The sequence below is a fragment of the Hippoglossus stenolepis genome, chromosome 20 (assembly GCF_022539355.2).
Source record: "Hippoglossus stenolepis isolate QCI-W04-F060 chromosome 20, HSTE1.2, whole genome shotgun sequence".
Classification (NCBI taxonomy): Eukaryota; Metazoa; Chordata; class Actinopteri; order Pleuronectiformes; family Pleuronectidae; genus Hippoglossus; species Hippoglossus stenolepis.
In genome coordinates this window covers 2,260,100-2,275,749 of record NC_061502.1, presented here as the reverse complement: position 1 = coordinate 2,275,749, position 15,650 = coordinate 2,260,100, and the positions used below count along the sequence as shown (strand labels likewise).

The 15,650-nt window shown below is 43.0% G+C and overlaps 1 protein-coding gene across 4 annotated transcripts in view; it reads right to left on the bottom strand.

Annotated features, from left to right (window-relative positions):
* The window catches only part of epha7 (eph receptor A7), an 86,206-nt gene that overhangs the window by 54,708 nt on the left and 15,848 nt on the right, over nt 1–15,650 (bottom strand). For all 4 annotated transcript variants that reach the window (XM_035143506.2, XM_035143509.2, XM_035143508.2 and 1 more), the window contains exons 4-5: nt 10,102–10,257; nt 1,609–1,944 (exon numbers count right to left, since the gene is read on the bottom strand). In XM_035143506.2, the coding sequence (XP_034999397.1) occupies nt 1,609–1,944; nt 10,102–10,257 (492 nt within the window). The remainder of the gene's footprint in view (nt 1–1,608; nt 1,945–10,101; nt 10,258–15,650) is intronic.

Genomic DNA, 15,650 nt, shown 5'->3' with positions numbered 1-15,650 from the left:
ACACAGGGAACACACTGACAGGTTTATTGCGTAATAAACTGTTCTTGGTAACAAACAACAACCTATGTACAGTATGTGATGAAGAGAAAATTGGCACGTGAGCACCTTTTCCTTTACTGTAACACTATAACAACTAAACCATGAGGAAGATGTAGGAACACTTAATATAATAATTAACCATCACATGGCACAGGGGCCGGTGTAGTTAGCGGAAAGGGAAGTTATTCATCCAGCGAAGGTTCTGTGATCTGTTTGTGGCTTTCTTTTCTTTACTTTTCAAATCATAGTCTTTTGGACCAACTGTGTTATGGATGCTGGAGCATGAAAAAGGACTCTTGTTGGGTGGATCCATAGAAATAATGAACAACTAAAGGCTTTGGAGTCACAGCAAAATACACCATTTTAATTACGGTAGATCCCCTCGAGACTGAGCTGCAAATACTGCATTGGCTCTTTAGGTGCCACTGGGAGTCTGCATCATTGCCGAGCTAATAATGTTTACCGCTGTGATATAAACATTAAATTAATCTGGGTAATATGCCTACTGGAAACATTATGGCTCATTTCAGACTATGGTCATTAATGCTAATGGAGAGGTTCTCAAAATGAAACCACCATGCTGCTAAAGCCTAATGCTCTCCCAGCTGGAGCAAAGGTTGAGCCCAATGTGTTAACTTAAGCTTTGAGGACACACCCAGGGAAATATGGCAAATTTTCTTCTAGATCAATCTAGTGTCTAGAATCCATATAATATACTAGACATGGTTAGCCTAGTAGCTAATACCTCTAAAGCTCACTTATCAACATGATTTACCTTGTTTGGTTAATCCATCAAATAGAAATTAAAAAGAGATTAAGGTTTTGGGGGAGTAAATATTTCTATATTTAAAAAAGGTGACTTTGACTATACTGATACTTTTTAAGGAAACAGTTTTTACATTTTAATAGTAATTTTGTGTATTTCTTAACATTAATAACTAGGCTGTGTCTTCCCATTTCCAGTCTTTAGGTTATTGCTAGGCTGACTGACACTTGGCTCCACCTTTGTACTTAATACACTCACATGAGATTGTTATCAATCTTATTAGCTAACTCTCGGAAAGAAAGTGAATAAGTATATTTCCCAAATGTTAAACTATCTCTCCCAAATGATAGAAACAACTCAATGCTCTACAACATTGGAAACGTTGGAATCTGGGTTGGCTGTAGTAGGGACCTGGAGGACCTGCTCATAATATATTCTTTTTATTACCTCTGCCAAGGAGGTTATGTTCTCTCTGTGTCTGTTTGTTGGTTTATTTGTTTATTTATCAGCAGCATTATGCAAAAGATCCTGAACTGATTTGTACCAAAGTCGGTAGAAGGATGGGGCACAGGCCACAAAAGAACCTATACGAATTTTGGTGCAGGGTTAAAAGGAAGGAATTCAGGATCATTCCAAATTTGAATGTGCTATACTGAGTGCCATTCTAGTGTTTACTGTGGTTGAGACAAAAGTAATAATTTACAGAAACTTAATTTCAATGAATACCTGCTTTTACCCCACACAAGAACATTGGAGAGAAATTGTCATCCTCAATATAATCATTGTAAATAAACACGCCTTACCTGCTTGACCAGTGGCGATGCTCACCGCTGCAAACAGCCTCTGTGTGCGGCCCAAGTCCGAGACCCCATTGACAGCCTCCACCTCAAACGTGTAGTTGGCGTGGGCGAGCAGGTCCATGATGGTCACGTAAGTGTCCACTAATCCTGACTGTGCAGGAGAATATCCCACATTCGTCCCGCACGGCACACACTCCTCAGGTTCCCAGCTGCAGCGCCGGCATATTACCCTGTAGCTGACATCATTGCGGCCGCCTGTGTCGGCCGGCGGGCTCCACTCCAGGCTAACAGTGGTCTGGTTGATGTTGTAGACCAGGTTCTGTGGCGCCGAGGGAGGTCCTGTCAGAGGTGGACACGGAGGAAACCAGAATTAAATAACTGAGTGCCAAGGAAAGTGACAGCCAAGACTGTGCATTGACTGGATCTGTGTTTTCTCTGTTCCCTGTAAGAAGAGAAAAAACAGTACGGGACATGCCAGCTTCAGCCCTAGAGCCAAACACTGACACTCAATTATAATAAGACTCAGATCCAGAAAAAAAGAGGTGCAGGTACACAGAGAGGAAATCAGCTCTGGCAGACACCAAGGTCAGTGCAAAGAAGGGTGTGAAATCAGCCAGTGGAGCTCAGAGTTCCAAAGGGAGAATAACTTTAATAGTCAGAGTAGTTTTTATGTAACTGTCTGTGATAGATAGACAGATAGATAGATAGATAAAGGAATTAAATTGTACATATTATGTAATTGTTATGCGAGCAGAGTGAACCAATAGCTCTATAGAGCTGATGGTTGCTAGAATTTCCCTGTCACGTTAACAAGAGCTATTGTAAATATAAAAATAATGATTAGAGCAGCCTCGTATTTTGATTTGGAAGCAACCTAATGTTTTTTAACAGTGCACTCGCACATGCAAACTTAGCTGGTGATTCATCCAGATAGATTATAAAGGCTTTGCTCACATAGTGACTGTTAACAGCATGAAATCTGCAGCTGCTGGAAATGACTGAGACATGGTTACACGGTCAGACAAATGCTCCGCAGGGAATCAGAAGCCACAGACAGTCACTCTCGAATTCTTCCTGTCCTCCAAAAATATACAAATATCCCCCAGCTGGAGGAAGGGGCTTTACTGGTTTTCTTTGGAAAGGTACTGTATATCATGTTGACAGCAGGACACTTAAAATGAATGCCTCCCAAAAAAAGAAGTGCCTGATCCGCAGAATTTATGCACGAGATTTAAACCTGGATGATCGCTGTCCTGTAACTGCCATATACAGTTTCACTTGACATACAAAAACCACCAGCGCTACGGCATCGAACGTGAACACGGCCACACGGACCATTTGCCTGTAAACGTAACGGCAGGGAGATTAGCTCATCTCGTAAAACGATGAATAACAAATTGCTGCTTAGATCTTTCAAATTCCAGGCTGTTGGCTTTTATGACCCATATGTTGATATAAATAAACTCCCTGTAACACAGTAAAGATTATATGACTTGTATTCTTTGTTTATGAAGGTTGTGAAGAGCATCTTGGTTTTGTTCTCTGGGAGATTCATTGAAATCGTTCTGTTTTCTCAGGAAATATTCTTTGAGGGAATCTCGGGGAGGGACGTCTCAACTCATTAAATTTGTCACATTAACTAACAAAATAGGTCATGCATATGCACAAAACCAAAGCTGCTATCCCAATATTCATTAATGCAGCACTTGGTTGTTTTTCCTTGTCCCCCCCCCACCCCTTTTTTAGAAGTGAGGCCTCGATGGAGACATCCATATTCATGATTATCGGGTAAGATAAGAGACAGACTGTGGACGTGGAAGATGAAAGAGCCACCTGTGGCAGGTGAAGTGGAGAGGAGTGACTGCCGATAGCGCCACTCGACTTCAGCCTTGGCATTGACACTCTCAGCCCCATGATCTCAGTCGTTGTCGCAGACAATAGGGAAGGTGTGCCCTTTACACGTACTTAGAAACATACATACACACACACACACACACCTCCCACCTCAAGTCCAAGCCTCAGGGGTCTTTTATTCTGCCATCTCTATGGCCACAGTTGGTAATGATAGCATCAATTTCCCTGTGCCACTCACATTTAGGTCTCAGGTGCCAAAGATCAAAGTGGTGATTTCAGAGCAACAAGAGACAAAAGGAAATTAGATTAGACCGTTCCTTGATCTGTGTAATCTTTGTATTTTGTCTTGTTTTCAGATGCACGCTATACCCTGCAAGTCATTCTTCCCTCACCGCTATCAGTATGTCTGAAAAGAACTGCTCTGATAGCAAGAACAAGGGCTGGGTTTGACAACTTCCCAAATGGGTTGCATGAAGACTAGTCTGACTTACAGGATTGAGACTGTGGGTATAAGACTGCAGCGACCTCTGAGCTGCTACCTGTTCTGGAGTTCCTTTTGCAGGGCATTTGCCATTTTCACCAGTGTTCGCTTCTTCATGTGCAAGTCGTTTTCAGAAATGAACTCCGGAGAATGTCCGCACAATGGTTTGCCTTTCACGTATCAACGACGCAGCAAGAGATTCTCCTGTCAGATGCATTCACGACAACACAGGAATCTCTGACAACGACACTTGCGTTGACCCTTATTGCCAAACCCCTTAAATCTGTCTGTCGTCATCAATATCTTCTCTGTGTATGGCACCTCTTTTCTATTTTTGTTATTTTTGTTATTTTCAGTCGCTACATGTTAGGAACGACATCAACGCTAAAATCACCTCGCTCGGACATTATCTAGAGTTTTTACCAGGGGGCTGGCAGGAGCGTCAGGAGATTCAGTGCAGCTCAATACAAGTTCAGCCCCATCACTGATTTGCGGCGGCACAGTCGCTGCATCCTGGGTTTAGCGCCACCCAAGATGATCGTGAATAGTTTGTTCTCCTGTCACAGAATGACAATGGGTGTAGCCAGTCCATTCTCCAGGGCTGTAGGAATAGACGACTTGCTGTTGGAGACTTTGTGAAGACTATAAACATAAAAGACACAAACGTCTTGGAGAGAGATAAAAGGGAATGGGAGAAAGTAGGTCTTCTACCCAGCCACAAGTGTGCCCACTTGTAAAAAGGTATACACTCTTTTCCCTTCAAACAATATGACACATCATACAACCCAGTTGGTTTGAAGCACACTCAATCCTTCGGCTCTCTTTCTTCTTCTTCGTCTGCCTTGGCGTCTCTTTGTTTCTCCAAACAGCCTCTGTCTGAACTCAGGAATACGAAACTCTTCTGCCCCCAATTCACCTGCAGCACAGATTTGCGCCGCATCCTGAGCCCTCCACTGTCTGTCTGTCTGTCTGCTCATTCTCATAGCTCAAGGGCTTGTCGTTCTCCCTCTTCTTTTTTCCTACCTCGCCCGCCCCCCATTCCCCACTCTGTCTTATCTTTCGTGTTCGCTCCTCTCACCCCTCCTCCCAGTCAAGTTTCATTTCACGGATTAGCCAGCCAGCCCCCACAGCCTGAAACGTCTCAATCACTTGCTAGCTTCCTTCCAACACTGCCACTGTGACCAAGCATGAGTGAGCATGTGTGTGTTGGTAAATTTGTTTATGTGCTGGTAAATTTGTTGTTGTGCGTACATATGGAATACGCGCATGCACAGTTTATGGTTCCTGCCTCAGAATGTGTATGGTTCAGATTCAACTCTGAATCTGTGGAAAAGAACTTCCATGTGTAAAAGTGGTAAAAAAAAATAAAAAATAAAAGCCCAGAGGTAACCACTACATCTAATAATCTACCATATAGGAAACATACCAGTCGTTTTTAGGTCATTATTCAAAGCCTATCTCTACTCTGTGCAGAGTTGTGAGACCTGACTAAATCCAAGCTTAGGAGAGAAGAATCCAGCGCTTATCGGCCTTGAGATGTGCTCAGGGCTGCCTTAACCCTCCACAGCCTATTAGCCGGCTGTGCTCTAATTGGGGGGGGAACTGTGGGGAGAAGGGCGGCAGGGGTGAGTGGTATTCAAATCGCCCATGAGGTAATCCTCACTCTACAAATGTGTGTTGTGCCCCCGTGACCTAGCCTCTAATGATGTGGCTGCAGCGGAACCTGTATGAGGCTGAAGAGGAGGGCTTGAAGAAGAGTTGGGGTTTTTTTTTTTTTAGCTGAAGGGCTTCCGACTGCTGTTGTCATGATAACTAAAATTTCAAGACTACTTCAACACCATACTGAATTCAATATTGGATATGCAACTCGCACAAAATGCGTGCCACAAGCGGAAATTCCATTTCAGCCTCACTCTCCGGAGGGTGTACGATGGCATGAGGACTCGAATAAAAAATGTAAGAAACTGTCACTAAGACTGTGTCCGAACAATACACACACGTTTGTGCACTTCAGCTGCATAAACTAAGAGCTCTGAGATTTCCCCGAGAAAATATATGCAAGAAACATGAATTTCTCTTTTCTACGACATTTTTCATTTTATGAAAACACTGCAGAGCTACAAGCTGAGAGGCGCTCTCGTGCCGCGACAGGGAAACATTCAGCCAATGAGAGAACAATCACCGAATCTTTGCGAGTTCGATGTCTCCATATACCTGCACATTGTTAGTTGTCAGTTTTGCGTTCCCTTTGTATGGCCTTGTCTCACTGCAACACGGACAAGAGATAACAAACAGCCTTTATGTTTTGATCACCCTCATGGCCAATCTAGATTTAGCATCCAATGCATATTACATTTCATTATTAGATTGCTTTCGATTAAAATATACCCCAAAAAAAGGTCCCCACAGCTAATTTTCGGCCCCAGGGCCACCTTGCTGGTAAATCCGAAACAAAAAGATTCCATAAGATTTTTAGATAATGAACCTAGCACAAGTTCTGATATCTGTTGGCAACACTAGCCCCTACATTCTCCAGCCCTGTCACAACCACTCCAGGCACGATGGGCCGCCCTCTGACAGATATCAACTTGTTGAGGTGGCACATTTTTACAGGGGGTCTAGCGGCAGGGTCTGGGAGGAGGGGGCCAGCACTTGCGACTGCTGCTTGCAGCCCCCTGCTTGTTCCAGCACTGCTCACAGCTGTTGCATGATTGATGTCCACTCCCGAGCTTGTCAACAGCTCAAGTCTGTGCCTCGGCCCCGGTGAAAATGCGTCCCCACAGCCGTCCCTGTATATCTAATTTTCTCACAACTTTGCATATGAATGGCCTGGACAAATATTTGTCAGACAAAGCACTTCTCTTTTTTTTCTTTCCCCCCCCCCAGCACATATCACTTGGGAAACAATGTATTTGGAACTATGTTTTTGGAACTTCTTCCCTCATCTTTATTCAGCGTGGATTTGGCTTTTCATGTCTCTACATCACATCTTCATCTCATTTCCTCTCAAATCCTCATGGACACATTCTTAATCTCTGTGTGGCAGAGATCCCTCTCACTGTTTTGCTAAGGCCTCCAATATGGTAGCTTTACAAACCCCTATTAAAAAAAAAAAAATCTGTCAATCAAGCTATTTGTTCAGGCTGTGCAAATTCATTTTCAATTACTATTCTTTCCTGGTCTGGATAAGGCTTGAATAAGGAAATCACAGTGACTATTGGTCACACTGACTTAATCCAGCGATGAATGAGGAAATGCACGAACAGAAAGCCGTACAAAAAATTGCACCGGGTGAATGAGGAGGATGGCGGAGCTATTCATAAGGTAAAAATACATATTTACATATAATGGTATGGGGTCATCAAGTGTAGACCCCAAGTTAATGAAAATGAATAATGGAAAGTGTGCATTAGCCAGCTTCAGTAATTACTGCACTACTTGGCCAAGGTGATTACCCAGAAGGGAACAGTCAGAGGACACTGAGAAGAAGCGGGAACGTTTGCCGGTTCTATCCACTGCCCTTGATCAGTGGGAGATGTTGGAGTGTAGTGTTAACATCCGATTAGGATGGTTGGAGAAGTGAGTAATGGACCTGTCTTTTACAACAAGATCTGTATGGTTGGATGGTGGTTTGTGGTCGTTGGCCGACCTTAGATTTGCTTAGCCTGAGTTATGTCCTTGTTTGTTTTAGACAACAACAGGAATGGATTTAAAACAGATAAATCTGAGCTTGGCAAAGAACTTTTACAGGTTCGAGTTGAGCTCAATAACTTTCTTCAGGCATTTCCAGATACTGCAATTCTACCACATGGCATTTCTTGCTTGTTTAAAATTATCGAAGTCAATCATGAGAGGGGATTGCAAGACAGGGCTTCATGGTAGCATCACAACATTTCTTATGTCCTAATGTACTTCCTGTTTTCTACATGATTCTGTTCTATATTCTAACAGGATATGACTGGATTAGCATAGCACGGGGGAGACAGAAGCTTTGGGCACCGACTGACCTCCCTCCCCACCCCCACTCTGTTCCATTCTCTGTGCCTTTAGAATTAACTATCACTTTCTTGGAGTTCTCTTCACATTGAGAATAATCCAGGTGTTCCAAACTGCCTCACTACAAACCTGCTAATTTCCTTATTGGTCAAATGTATCTGAGGCCGGGACAAGAAAGGAAATACCAAAAGAAAGTGCCTCAAACCTAATTGCTAATCCCACGTGCAAGAACTGCGTGATAACTGTGTTCACTCCCGCTCACACGAATCACACCGAAGGGAACAGCAAAACAGAAGTGGATTTCACTGGATACCAGCATTTTATGTTGTATTTGTTTTTGTCAGTTTGGCACACTCTATACTCAGAACATAATTAGGATAAGTGTTCAGTATGTGATGAAACTCAGACAGTAAAATAAGCAACTTTTTCTGTAGAGTGTGAATCCAGAAACAAAAAGGAAATGGCAGACTCTCTGGACCTGTCCAGAGAGTCTGCCACTGTCCTGAGAGCGAAGTTGGAGACAGACCCACAGAACATTACTTTCATATCTATCAAACATGGAGGCAAGAAAAAGCCGACGGAAAAGAATAGAAAAATAGAAGGCTGATGTTTTGAAGATAGATAAAGGTTGTGGGAAATCAGCTCATTAATATTTGAGAGGCAGATAACTTTCTTATCCGAGTTGCAATCTTCACGTTTTTTTTTTCCAGGCAAACCTCTATCTCACCCTGTGTTTGAATTAATATATTTTTCCTATTAATAGGAACCTCCAGGAATATTTTTCTTCCACAAGAGTGGAATTACAGAATCTTGTGAAAAAGTCGAAACATTTGAGGCTTTGCCAAATAATTCATGACCTACGCACACACACGCCTGGCAGCATAAACACACCTGAGCACTGAGCATGTGCCGTAATAAATGGAGAGAGCTGTAGGGCAGGCAGAGACAGAGATGTTGCTCAACACTCTGCTTTGCAGATACCCATAAATGACAAACATTTTTTATACATGAAATTTACAACCTTAAATCCAAACTCAAATCCGTATAATCCTCTCTGATTCTCTGATTTAATGCACAGACAACAAGCCCATGCAGTCCTATAAAATTATAATATTTGCATAATATCTCACCAGCGCGCACACACACACACACACACACACACACACACACACACACACACACACACACACACACACACACACACACACACACACACACACACACACACACACAAACTCAGACATTAGAGATTCTGACTTGGCCTACTTTGGGTGTTCAGGGGGGAGAAAAGCAGCACTGCTCTGGATGTGAACCAGGCGTGATGATTTTCCTCCATATGCATATGGGTTTTTGTTGTTTTTTTAAATCAGCAGAAAAATGCTACAAGATAAATGACCAGAATCCCAAAGGTTAATTTATCTGCTTTTCTTAATAGATATATCAAAAAAAGGATGACAGAACGTGTTTATCACGCAGCCAGAAGCCAGTAGGTTTATCCAGGATTCTGACACATTATCAGCAGAACGAAGGCACACAGATAAGGTGCAGAGATTCTGTTTAGGGGTGCTGTCTACCTCCAGATAAAGCAGGGAGCTTACATTGCCCTGCTGGGTTGTGCCACACCCTGTGCACGTAGGCAATGGAACAAGAAAAAAAAACAGAAGCACATTGAAATGAATAAAATATATATAATATATATATATATATATATATATATGTGTTTGAGCTTGGATTTAGAAGCGAATGAGCACCAGCCTTCAGACTGTGTAAGTAAGCCATCGATGGCTGTCACAAAGCTGTTACACTGGCCAGGACAAATGAAGACACAGGGTGCTGCCTGGGCTGCCGCTGCTGACTGTAATTGCAATCTTTCAGACGGGAAATGGCAAATTGCTCCTCTCATCATTAGCAACCAGCCAGAAGACAGAAAACAGACATCCAAGCCTGCAAACATAATTATAATGGCATACTGGGAGGCAGACGAACTGCTGTGGAACACATCTGGGGCTTTCATGAGGCCACTGCAGACTGACTAAGCAGGACCGGCCTGGGGGGGACCAGGGTGTGTGTTTTTTTTTTCTTCCCTCGCATGTGTGACTGTTTAAATTTGGATCCCAGCAAGTGGTGTGCGCTGTGTTTACCTAGCAACGGCATGGCAGACTTACTTGTGCAGGCCACAGACGGAGGGTCAGAGAGTGCTCGGTAGTAACCGTCCTCGCAGTCGCAGCGCCAGGAGCCCTCGCGGTCGTTGAAGCTGTGCGCTGGACAGCGAGAGCACTGAAGGTCCTGGGAGGAAGACTTGTAGAAACCGCGACCGCATGCTGTGGAAAGAAGAAAAAGGGAAAAGACAAGAAAAACATAAGAATCGGGCCCCAGGAAGAAGAGGAGGACAAAAACAAAAACACAGTGATAAACCCTGTTTGCACAAAGCGGATAATGTGGGGATCTCATGCAACTTATCAGTGAACCACAACATCTCTGCATAATGAAACTTCAGCTGCAGTGAGGTGTGAATTCCCTGCTAAAACTTCTCACACCGATTCATCTGAATAATTGTTACAGCCCAAAAAATAATAAAACCATCTTCTTTAAAAGAAATTGTAATTAAAGTCATGTTTAATCAATTTAGTGGCAGTCAAAATGTCCAGGGGGGTGTAGGAGTCAGTGGGGCCGATACAGCTCATTTTCACCCATGGGCTCTCTGATGAGTTATTACCCCCATGCTATAAACACATTTTTTTCAAAAGAGATAACCAGCACCAAATTCAACAGGCACCTGCAATTCTAACAGCATTTTTTTTTTTATTGAGTAAACTCTGGTTCAAACAGGACTTTATCCACCGGTGATTTCAGCAGTTACAACCAATCACTGAGTGTGTCGGGGTGATATTAGTCTTGTGCAAACACATTTTGAAGAAGTCACTGCTTTGCTCCTGAATTCCCGTCGCGAGGAGGGCATGACAGCACAGCCCATTGTGTTTCACATCATGAAGCAGCCGGTATTTGAATGGAGATGCCCCCTTATCAAAGCCATGAAATGGCATCACGTTGAGGCGCTCACACAGGGATAAACTACTACCTCTCACTTTGAGAGGGAAAATAACAAGGCTATTTTTATTCTGATGAATCCTCAGGTCAGCAAATGGGCTCTGGCATGTTTAGAACAACAACTCCCGTCTCTGAGAGGAAACATTCTTCTGCCGAGCCCACAGATAAGTGCACATATCGAAGGCATGTGCGTGGATCATTTCAGCATTTAACCTTTAACAAACAATGCATAGCAAACCTGAGACCGATACGACTGATCAAGAAAGACCCGTTGCTATAAATTCACAATTACCATTACAAACCCAGCTAGTTAACACAATTGTCATTTTTATGAAGTTACTATTGATTTTCTAGTCCCAAAAGACCCATGAACGCACGTAGAGACAAAGACAGAGCAACCTCAGTGTGAATCCCATCTGTTTGTTGAGTTAATGATTAAATACTAGCGAGGAGGTAAATGCCTTTTCTGGGTCTGTCTATTTTAGCCTTGAAGTCAGTTAATTCGCACTGACCGGCTGTGTGTGCCGAGCAGGGCAGCGGCACCTCAGCAAAAACAGCTGCAGAACTGCAATGATTTCTGAAACACTAAATAGCTCTTCATACAAACTGACACGTGCATTTTTCACGAGCCACTGGGGAAGACGAGCGATGGTTTTCACACTGGGTTCCTGCCATTCCGGCTCTCCGCTCTGTTCGGCACCTTTTTTTTCTTGAGGTAATTTGACCACCGTCTCTTGTGACAGGTCAGGAATGAAAAGCACAGATTTTCTCATTTGAACACTTCCAGGGCAGCATGATGAGGAAGCTGAGGATCAGGGTATCCCCATCTCAGCAACAAGAAAGCCCTGTCACTCTGCATTTAAAGCCCTGCAGCAACTTTTTCTTACCCCCAAGAGGAAAAAAAGTTGAAAAACAAGATTTTATCTTGAATCTTTCGTTGCCTTTTTGAACTAGTAATTGAAAACAGAGCCATGAGGGGGCTGCGAGAGGCGCTCTTGAACGCTGACCAGGCGAGGCACTCATTCTACAAGTGCGTACTCAATATATTCAGCTGCTTTGGACTCTATGTGCAATTCCGATGAGTGATAATGTTGGACAAACAGTGAAGAAAACCATGTCCATTCCCAGTATGTGATACTTGAGTAAGCACTCCCCCCATGGCTGTTTATAATGACACTGCAGGGCTATCTCCAGCAGGTTAAAGATTGGCTAGATCCCGTTTAAGAAACTGCTTTCTCCCACCATGCCGTGCTGTTTAAACATTCTGATAAGCCAGCCAGTCTGTTTGCCTTCGGGTTTCTGAGAGCTCATCTGCTGGGTGGCCAGTGTGCGGAGGGGGACAGCCTGGCAGGGACCTGGGCTATCTTCACCGCATCCTCCACTCCACAAAACCAGAGGATCCACAGTGAAGATTAGGACGAGCACAAAGCCTGGGAGGGCCACGGGCCTTGTAAGGATCTTTATTGGTTAAGGTTGCTTTTTCTCCCTTAGCCACACAAGGGCCATTCAAAAAACTCCAAACCTCAATTCAAAACAATAACCAAAGACTTAGTTTGGTGAACTGAGATCATGAAACTTATTGCCTTTACCATCATTGTTGTCATTGCAGTCGGCCTCTACCGGTTAGAATTCCTTTCATGTTCTGTATCGCTCAGGAGACAAATTATGCTCAGAGGTCTCCTCCTCTCAAAAGCAATGGATTCAATCTGGTAAAAACACTGAATGAGCTTCATGTAAAAAATCTGTGTTTCTTGTTCGATGGACATCTGGGAAGAGCTGCATACTGAGTTGGTGCTCAGCTTGTTTATCTTACTTCTTAAAATTCAAAAGTCCAATGACTAGAATCAGTATGTTGTATCACATACAGTGAAAAACCACCAAGATCTAAAATGTGTGTCGTAAAAATGCAACTTAAAACTGGATTAAAAAGTCCATTTAAACTCTTCTGCCAGACCAAGACAACACTGACAATATGAAGCCAGTGAAATAAAACTAAATGTTACTTTGATTAAATTACAGATTTCTCTTGGTTTGGAAACTGCTATAAGCATTTTGGATGATGTGCACAACTCTCCAAACTATATAAAAACAGGTCTAGTGATTTTTTGACATTGCAATAAGGAAAAGTTACATATCATATATTTAATACTGATCACAATGTACTGATCCAGCACCAGGGAAAAAGGTTTTGCTCATGATGTGGATGTCAAGAAATTCATCATAAATAAGATGAAACGTCAGTCTTATGTCTGTTTTATGATCCATTTTCCTTGAACTTTATTTATAAGTTAAACTTTTGCTTTTAATGTTTCAAAGCATTTTCATGTGAATCTAAAAAGAGAAAACAAATTGTTTTACATAGGACGTTTTACTTAATCTGCAGTTTCAGACATGTTTTAGATGTTAATGCAGGAAGTGGCATTGTCTATAGTAATGGACAGGAAAGAACAGAGAAATAACACCAACACCCAATGCTCTGTATTAGCACCAATGCTAATGTAACTGTTGGCTTTTATAAATTGTAAGACTTCCTGTAATTTTTGCTCAAATGGACTGACGCCATGATGCCACATTCACCAATCTGACTAATTACTTTGGTAATTTCAATGTTACCATAATCCATGATGACCAAAAAGACCCCGTTCTAATAAACTGCTCTTATCCTTCATGTTCACAAGCAAAGCGCAGTTCATTTTTCAGTTACAGCTCATGTGTTTATCAGTGCGTCCGACTGCCAATGGCACCCGGAAATGTTTACAGAGGCAACAAGGCGGCAAATGAGGCCTCAAAACTGGAATGCCTGTATGACATGGGCACTTCAGTGTTTCTGCAGCTCTCCCCACCACTGGCAGTGCAGTGAGTGACAAGTACAAACACAGCCTTCTATACTCGGGCCCCGGCATTCCTGTCCCAGCGACTGCACATTGACTCGCTGCTGGCGAGTTCCCGTCCCTGGCACCAGATGCCAAAGACACGCTCTCAGTCTGAGACACTGAGATGGGAACGATGGTGAGTGAGAGGCTCTTTGTCGCCCGTCCCTGCAGCAACACTTCCCATCTGAGTGGAAATATCTACAAAGCAATTACACCGAGTCCGTTTATCCAGTAGCCTTTTAACTGACAACATGACTGACACCTCACTGGCAAACACTGACACACAAACATGTTGGAACATTGCACAAAACCCAAGACTCCTACTTTGACAAGGGAACTAACAATCCAATGTGTAATTGCATTTGAAAGGATGAAGCGTACAAGTGTGACCCCTTAAAAAAAAGGACTCGTTTATGTATGTCTGGTCTTCTTCAGGCACAGATAACGAGCGACTAATGGCTTGTGCTTGTTGACACGGGCCCGTTAACAAAGCTCAGTCGCAGACACACCAGCAGTCGTATTTACGACACTGAGAAATTAGACAGTCCTTTGAGAAGTGGGTTGAGGTTAAGCAGAGACAAAAGAGAGAAGATGAAAAAAAACACAAGTCTTATATTCCAGCCAGTTCTTCGCAAAGGCTACAGAACCGGCATCTGTAATTTCCCTTCCAGTGGTCAAACACTTTCGAGGGGGGGTTCAAGTTGCATTCGGCAATTTTATACAGAGAGAGGAAGAGGGGCCTGGGAAAGCAGAGGACCTCGGAGTAGTGGGATAGAGATAATCAAACTGTGACTGTCGCGTCTCAATCACGGCACCCACACTGGCCCGGAGAGTAAAACAAAGTCTCCTTATCTTATGCAGACATACATGCACACACACACAAAAAAAAGGGGGTGAAACGGATTTCTGTATTTTTGTAAGATCTTGGTTTATTTCTTTTTCCTCCGAGCTGAGCTTCTTAACATTCTTGAATTACATCCAATTTCTCTCACGCTTTGGCAGTGTCATGACACTGTGGGTGAGGGACAGACAGGAAGGGGGAGGGAAGCAATGACTCCTTATGCGACAGCCTGACATATCCCTCCCTGGCCAAAATAGAAAATAATTATTTTCCTTGTCTGAGGCTGACGCCGTGGCACTTCTTTTTTTTTTTCCCTCAGTTAATCTTGTGCCCTCGGATTCCAAATTTGCCCTTTCGCTCTCTGTGTAGTGTTCCAGTTTTTCTATGTATATGCTGGGGCTGGTTAATAAAGAAGAGAGTCAACCGAAAGTCTGTCCATGGCATCAAGAATCAAATCTGTAAAGGACTGAATATGACGAGGAATGCTAGACACCTTTGTAGAAGTACAGATGAGTATATTTTGAGCTTTTAAAGTAAAGTATCAAAGGCACCGAAAACCAAACGTCCTTGATTACAACCCACAAATCTAATCAGTTACTTTCTTCATGTGGACCAAGCTTCATCTTAATCCGGTGCCTTTGCCGACGGATTCAATTTCATAAGTGTCTTTTATTTTTTCCATGCGGTTTTCTATTTTTAATCACTGGGACTGGTTGGTTAACCTAGAAAAATTTGAGGTTTCCATAGGATCAACTTTCAAGATCTATCTATCGAACCTGACCGAGAACACTGGGTCAGGATCTGACTGCGACTCTGACCATTCTCGTGTCATCTGCTTTATGCTACATTGGGTGTGTGAACCCATGGATGTATCCTCATGGATGGCGACATGTGACAACATTTTCTCTTGTGCCAATGAAGATTTACGAAGTATTTGAAAAAGGTTCAAGCT